This window comes from Papaver somniferum, chromosome 7, assembly GCF_003573695.1.
Source record: "Papaver somniferum cultivar HN1 chromosome 7, ASM357369v1, whole genome shotgun sequence".
Lineage (NCBI taxonomy): Eukaryota > Viridiplantae > Streptophyta > Magnoliopsida > Ranunculales > Papaveraceae > Papaver > Papaver somniferum.
Window position 1 is genome coordinate 179547157 of NC_039364.1, and position 8307 is coordinate 179555463.

Consider the following 8307-nt stretch of genomic DNA (forward strand, 5'->3'; position numbering starts at 1 on the left):
ACGACATAACTGCGCATATGTCAATCTCGGATCCTCAAGGCAAACGAATCCCACTAAGAGGCAAATAATAAGCAATATATCCCACAAATAGAGATACCTTGTCGAAGTAAAGCAGCCTTCGCGCTGAACGCGTAGGGTTACAGGAAAATTATTGCCCACGTAGGGACCCTCGCCACCACGGTACCTTCTGGCCAAATGATATCCTGGTAGGAAATTGAATGTTCCACCAATGTTAATCATACCTTAGCACTGAGCGATGGCTTGATTGTGCGACAAACTGGACACATTATGTCATAAATATTGTGCAACTGATCAGTGCCTAATAATGCATATATCTAGATCATTTTGATGTTGTTTATCATATCTCTAGTGTTTCAGTGTTCTATTTTATGACAAAATCTTATATTTTGTGCATATGGCCATTAACGAATATTTTTTGTCGGAATAATCTCATTTGTACAATGTAATAGGTGGCTGAGTAAATGGTGGATAAGAGAGCAGTCAGTGAATCAAAGGGAGTGACCATAGAGGATCAGATGGCGCATCAAATGCAAGGGAGTAGTCAAGTTCTGGTTTGATAAGCACGAAAGTGCGACATTTTTATACCCACGGAATGTGCACCCCCGTTTTAGAGAGGTGCACAAATTTGTACTCGTGGTACAGGCTTTTTCTAAAAAAAACGGTACAGGTGGCATTCAAATGTAAATGCGATGGGATGCGGATGTAATTTCCTAAAAAGACGTGGTGCGACTAGTTAATTTCTTAGTTTAGGTCTCTTCTCGGACTGAGCGAAACGCGAGAGAGATGATACTATTGCAGTCGGCATCGAGATTTCTGCTCCAGGTTCTGTTGAACAGAGTAGAGAAGTGAGTTATGTAATTTATTTCCCTGTTTTTAGTATTTCTTTCGTACGATATTTGTCCTTAATTTTCTAACTCACGGCAATGTTTCCTTGTTCTCAAACTATTCGATCATCATTCTTCCCTAAATTTCTATTTTTTCAGGGAAATCTGATTCAGTTAAGTTGTTAATCTTTCAATTGAAATTCTTTCTGGAGTTCGATATATTGATGACACGATTATGTAATTATCTGCAATAAAGAATCCGATGAAGAAAAGAAAAACGTTTTATAAATAATTGACCAGTCATGGATTATAACTCCTTTTAGATATATGCTTACCAGCACCGGGAGCTGGATTTCCATTGGCAAAAATAGCTAGGACGCACTGATGAATGACGTCATCCAAGCTCTTGTGTCCAGTCCGTCAGAAAATTGATCTCTAGTCTTCACCATGACATGATGGATAAAATATTAATAGTTAGAAGTTTGTGATGTGATTTGCAGCTTATCGAAGGAATAGACGATTTTATTTGATGGTTTAGGAATCTGAAGTAAGATATTGAAGTAGCCTAGGAACTTTATTTTCGCTGATTTCCTAATGCATCATTAAAGTCGCACTGTAACACTTGCATAAATGCAATCAGTTCAAGGTTTCATAAATGCAATCAGTTCAAGGTTTTATGGCATGATTTTTTGAAAGGAAAGGAAAGGAAACTATCATGAAAAGAATAAATTTCTTAAAATTTTAAGATTTGGCTTTGAGTTTGAGAATCATCAATCATAATTTGTGAAAAGATTAGGTTATAGTAGCATCAGCATGGATTACACTTATAACACAAAGGATGGGAGTCATTGTCATTAACTGAAATGATTATACTATTATAACCTTGATCGAGAATTATGATGATGGGATGGGCCTATGCAAATGACATGGGTTCTATAGCTTGCTTTAGATGCTTCTTCCTACAGCTCAAGCAAGGGAAACTTACCTGAGCAGCATATACTCAGGTTGTAACATACTGTGCCAACTGCATCATAGTTAGATTGATTGGCAAGAGAAAGAGTAAAAAGGAGTGCTATTTCACATGCTTTACCTAGAGACTTGGTCTTTCACTTTGGTCTCTGGTACCATAACACTGCCTTTATCTTCTATTTGTTCTTGATGTCTTCCGTGTCTTTAATTTAAAACTAAGATTAGTACACACTTACAGAAAAAACACGCTTGTGCCAGAATACTTTTCTATGTGGCATAGCATCTGTGTGCGAGTTAAGCTTATGTAAGTTTTCATCAAGATTTATTCTTATATTTCACAGATAATTAGCCTGTCCTAGAGTTGTTTTTGTTCTTATGTTTCCTTTGCCTTCCGTAAATCTTTCAAGATAGCCTAAAAGCCTGTAATTCGTGGAAGAACGGAAGACATGATTGGCTGTATATAATGATCAGGGTACTCATGCAGCTTTTTATGTGTTCATTTGTCATTGTGCATTGCCATCATATGGAAATTGAACTAGAGTTTAAAGTGTACTTGTTACCAAATTCAATAGATTAACCTAGTTGGAGAGTGGGATGTTTACTCTCCTATTCCCATACTTTTCCTTTTTGTTCCTGTTTTGCATGATGTGATATCTCCTTTTTGTCATGTCAAAAACCTTGTGCTTGTAGCACTAACCACTGATGTAATATCCTGATTTAAACGCTGATTGGTTACTGTTCTCAACCATCTTCATGTGCTATTACTTTTGCATAAATTTTGCAGTCTTGACAAAGGAGTTGAATTGGACTGCCAGTCTGTTGAGTTTGACGATGTTCGCTATCATATTCAGGTCATTATTTGCATCTATCTACTTATATTGTGAAGTAAGGAGGAGAAATATAGTTGTAGTTATGTATTGCATCCACCTTTTGGAATTTCCTTGGTGAAACTTGTGTAAGTTGCACAAAGAACTAGGAGTACAATTTTCTCTTGACAAATAAGTGCGTTCAGTTGTATTTTGTAATTCCAAGTTTTTCTGATTTTCATAGCTACTAGGATGATGAGCTATGCATATTTGGCCATACCCTCTCGGACTTGAAGCATCTTTGACTGTGAACGTGTTACATGTGTTGTGTACTGCTAAAATTTAGATCACCTCAGTAATTCTTTTGAACTTCTTCTTTCCACATCCTATCTCCACTAAGAGAGTTTATAGCGGATTATGAGTTAATTTACATAAACATCTGAAACAAGAACATACTTGCTTCTCTCTCTAATTTCGCGTAGCTTTATCGTATTTTGCTTTTAATTTTTATAGTAGGTTGCTTGAGGTGTCCCGAAGAATGAGGATTCTGGTTTCACTTAATATTGACTTTGCTCTGCAGGTGTCTTTGAGGTATCCTCAATTCTTAGTACTATCGATGTCACTACCTACTCCTCCCCCAGAAACTATATTTGTGGACGGACTTCCTTTCGGAGCCATTGAAGCTATCAAGGCGGCATATGGCGCGCTTGTACAAATTCTCGATCCTCCAAAAGATGGCTATAATCTTACGATGAGATTAGATTTGGTACAACTTCCACAAGATGAAGGTTCAAGAGTTTTCTTTTCAAGGTTATCATTAGTTTTCCATGGCTTAGAAGAAATGTGTTCTAGCTGTTTTCTTTCAAGGTTATTAGGCAATTGATAGACTTAAAATATTGTGATCCATCTCCAGTTTAAAAAAATAAAACAAAAATAAATAAAATAGACCGGAGGTTTCAAGGAGTCCTCAGTCAGGCCATTTATAGCTAGTGTATTAGGAAATCAGGAAGTTTTCCTTCTTTTGTGCACATTTTGTATTTCTTAACTTACAAGGAATCTCATTCTTGGCTTTTACCCAGCATACATGCTTTAAGGTGCGTGTGAGAACCAAGAAATTAAATAATTAAATTGCACCTTGATCATGGCCAAAAAATAATAATAATAATAATAAAAAAGGTTATGGAACAAGGCTTTCTGGAGGGGCAACATAAACAGTGTAGAAGATGCTACTACTGTAAGTGTATCTAAGTTTAGTTTACTAGCACTTGCCTTATATCTCTTAATAGAAGGTTGCGTGTAACAGGATGAGCACTCTTTGGTAAAATATTAAAATCATTGTTTTTCTGCTTATTGACAAATATAACATTAAATAAATATAGTTTTCTTCCCTCTCTTCAATATCTTAACTTTTCTTATTCAAATACTTGTCACTTCGGTTTTGTTCAGAGCTTCAATACGATCTCTTAGAAAAGGTTGCATCCGTGAGGGAAGTTGTGTTAGGGGCTCCATTAAGAGTTGTACTAAAACATCTTGCTTCAAAGAGAGTTCCTCCAGATTTGGATAGACTTATTGCTCTTGTGCATCGGCCTAGGGAGTCATTCTTCCTTGCTCCTGAGGTTAGTCTGTTATTTTTTGATATACTTACAGATTAAATCGTTCTTTGACAATTAAGCCTGAGACGTGTTCCATGTTCTTGTTGTCAGCTATCAATAATATGTGATACTGATTGTGCATACTTGTACTTCATACCACATTTAGTTATTATCGACTAATGCTTATATCTCTTATTGTGGGTGTCTGTATCTCCCGAGTTTTTTTTTTTTTTGGATATTCATGAATATTACAGATTTCATGTCAAAACAAAATCACGAAACCAATACATTCCAGATAATTCTGGTGCTTCATGTTAACGTTTGTTATTTAGTGCCAACATATAGAAGGGTATCTATATTTGTACAGGACAGATCATGCAGCCCATAGGAAGTTATGAATTAGTAGGAAAGGAACTAGGATTCGCATTTAGGCTGGTCAACTATTAGTATTTGATTAGTTCCTTCTACTAACTTCTGTTTATCTAATACTCTTTTTTCAAATTAAAATTTGGTCAGGAATTGGAGAGGTGAGTTGCCTAAGTGAGAGGTGTGGGAGTAGCATAGAGATATTACCAGTGACCAGAGAGGGGTATTTTTAGCTTGACGGTAGTTTAGCACTGGCGCTACGGATTCCTTATTTTATCTCTCTTGCATTCTCATCTATTCTCTTGGCCCAGATTTCATATCCCCCCCACCCCCCCACCCCCCACCCCCCGAATGAGTCCTTTATATGAAGGGATGAAATCATCTGGAAAAGGGATCTGGAATCAACGTTTAGGCCGGTCAGTTAGTAGTATTTGATTAGTTCATTCTTATTATTTCCGTCTACTTAAGTTGTAGAATACGGTTTGTTTAGAAATGGTGCCAAAGTGAGAGATGTGGGACTAGTGTGTAGATATTATCAGAGAGGGGTGCTTTTGCCTTCCTGAATAAGTCCTATGTGAATAGTGGGAATTGTTGTTTCCTGGTTTGCTACATAATGAGTCTTACGAAGCTACAGGTGGTGCCATTACCTTTCTTGATCAGTTGGGCTGTTGTGGGGATTTGCTCATAATGTTGAATGGGCACTAAACTCTATTTATATGTTTCCCATTTTAAGTTTCTCTGTTACTCTGCTTTTTAAGTATACTCAGATGTTCCTTACCCAGAGCTCTGCATATGCATAGAATTATATATACACAACTGGAGATTCTTTCTTATTACTTGAATACAAGATTGTGCCAGCCAAATCTTCACAGAGCATGTATGATCTAGTTCTTCTTCTGGCAGGCAGACAAGGTAACTGTGGTGTATCCAATGAGATTCAACGATTCAATCGGTACTGTTCTGGCAATTTCGTTCTTGGAGGTAAGTGATTTCTGTTCCTTGCATTTTCTTATTAATTTGCTTTGCTTCTTGGAAATACCTTTTTCTTCTCTCTTTTTACCTTTTCGTTGTTGGTGTGAATTTTTACGGAAATTTTATCAACATAGCATACCAGTCTATCACATTGAAAGTTGGGCGAGCGCCTTCTCGAATCTTCTGCAAGTACCCTAGGAGTAGTTATGAACTAAATTGGTTTTGATAATTGTGAAACTACGTAAAAGGTTATCTTCTTAGTGTTATTTTGTATTCTAAGAAAACCGGTTAAGTAGACTATGCTTTTGTTCAGGAATTTGTAGAGGCAAGGCGCACTGCTGGACTTAACAACGCCCCTCCATGTTTTTGGTCTCCCTCTCCTCCTCAAGTGTTAGAAGAAGCTCCTACAGAAGCCTTATCTGCAAATTCTGGCTTTGTTAGATTTGGTACAATCACAAAACATCATAATAGTTTTTCTTGTTTTCCTGAAAATTCTTATGTATGAAGATTAATTTTCATCCTGTAGTTATTTATCCGCGCCATGTGGAAGGTCGGAAGCTGGACAGAACTGTTTGGAGCTTGTTAACCTTCCATGCATATGTTAGTTATCATGTGAAGGCGAGTAAACTGAATATTCGAAACTTTCATCCATATCTAATTATCATTATATCCCTTCAGACTTCAGCCAAATTTCTGCTTGAATTAGTAGTCTCCATTCTTATTTATTTTCTAAGTTTCTCGTCTCAATAAAAGTTTTCTTAGTAGAAAGTTACGGGCCTAATATACGGAAGGCCAGCAAAGAAAAGTAAAGATGGATCACAGCTACATGATGCTCGGAAGACGCTCACATTCCTGTGACTGCTCCTCGAACTAGAACTCTCCAACATAACTCTGTCTATTTGACAAGTTCTGCCTTTTTGTTTCCACTTGACATTTTCTGTATCGGAGACCATATGTGCTTACTACTAGTTGCTGACATCAGTTTTGTGCACATTATTGAGTATTTTGGTTTCTCCTTTATGAACACAGTGCTCAGAAGGATTCATGCATACGAGAATGCGACGGCGTGTTGAGTCACTGATTCAGGTACCTTTTCCTTCCATGTCAGCTGTGTGCCTTACTTACTAGTGATATTGGATGAAAACACCTTCTTATGAGTTGATTTCTCACATACTCGATGATTTAATTGAAGCAATTTTGTGTGATCTGGCTATGACCAAGCATGATTTGATCTTTTTTGCTTGGCTTTTGGTAGTTAGGTCTAATGGTAAGCTACCTGGCATATTCTTTTTGCTGTGTGTTTTCCATTTGGTGATTGTAATATCTTTTGAGCGGTGGTAGTTACTCCTCTACTTGTTCAATATTTGAGTCTTAGCAATAGATACTTTGAGGTTGCTAGCGAACTAGCACTCAGGAACCATGTCTTCCTCTTATATACTGTTCTTGAAGTGATATATATCGGATGTAGCTTCCTTTTATAGCATCTGGAACAGGTGGTTGGCTTCTGCATATGACTAGCTTCCATGTCTTCTGAATATGACTAGCTTCCATGTACTTTAAAGACAAAAATGGGCGTCTGATGCATGGGTCTGCACTTCCATTTGGTGAAGATATTAATATTTCATTTGCCTCATTTTCCTCCCTCTACATTTTACTTTTCCAATGTTTCCTTTTACTATCGGTTGCTCTTTTAGGTATACTTTTGGTAATTTTTGGCAGCTAAATAAGGCAAGTCTCAAATTTTTCTAGTAGTTGACATGTACACTCATCTCCTCCTTTAGTGAGATGACAACTCTGAACATGTAAGCTGCTAGGGTCTTGTTAACTGGTTCGTTGTGGAATGGTAAAACCAAATAGCTGGCGGATGGGTTAATGCATGTATACCTTTTTTTATTTTTTATGTTTGTGAATGATTGGTATTACATTTATCGTCCTTGTCACTAGAAAGATATTTTTTATATTTCGTTTATTACAATTGTCATTTGATATTTATGCTAGGCTCTTGATCGTGCGAAGCCTGAAGGCGAGGATTTGAAGAAAAATGCACAAAACAAATCCTCCAAACGACTGGTTTGTCACGATTGTGTAATTTGGTCTCATTTTGGTGCTATACTCCTTTCATCTGATTTTTGTTTTATTATCCTCGTCTTTAACAGAGCCTGATGGAAATTCGCAACAATTCAAATTCATAGAAATGCAGCACATAGCTCATCGAGGAAAATGGGACCTTATGAAGCTTATTTTGTTTCTTTTCTAAGGATGTGTACTGCCTAGGCCATGGTGTCAATCGTCCTTCGGAAGAAAGTTCATTAACAGTAGACTCTACTTTCGCAGCCAATATCTTCTAAGAAAATCAAATGTTTGGGAATTTTTTTTTAGAGATAACCGGAAATATCCATGTCATTCTGATATCTATACTTGCAGTTGTCTTTCTGACCCTGTTACACAACTCTTTTTTTTTTATCATGTTACATGGTTAGTAAAGTTTTCCAATGAGCTTTGAGTTACATTTGATTTATCAACTTCCAAATTAAGTAAAATTTGATTTATCAACTTCCATAGATTAGGAATTGTTATTCAAAAAGGTGTTGGTACTCATCTTGTTGCTATCTTGTTGCTAGGTTGCTGACAAGTTATTTGTAAAATCTCTTTTTCACATTTAAAAAAAATTAAAAAATTAAGTAATAAAAAGTATAAGATAATTTCCCTCCAGATTCTTCCTTTCCTTGCCAGCGAGATGCCCCATTTCCAGCTTTA

At 36.7% G+C, this 8307-nt stretch overlaps 1 protein-coding gene across 1 annotated transcript; it reads left to right on the top strand.

Annotated features, from left to right (window-relative positions):
* The first annotated feature begins 753 nt into the window (after nucleotides 1–753).
* On the top strand, nucleotides 754–8043 carry LOC113299106 (actin-related protein 2/3 complex subunit 2A-like). Its single transcript, XM_026548042.1, has 10 exons — nucleotides 754–866; nucleotides 2599–2665; nucleotides 3201–3408; nucleotides 4067–4236; nucleotides 5482–5559; nucleotides 5864–5996; nucleotides 6077–6168; nucleotides 6580–6636; nucleotides 7549–7620; nucleotides 7707–8043. Exons 1-10 carry the CDS (start codon nucleotides 805–807, stop codon nucleotides 7740–7742), a joined length of 975 nt encoding a protein of 324 aa, XP_026403827.1. The 5' UTR covers nucleotides 754–804; the 3' UTR covers nucleotides 7743–8043.
* The last annotated feature ends 264 nt before the right edge of the window (nucleotides 8044–8307 follow it).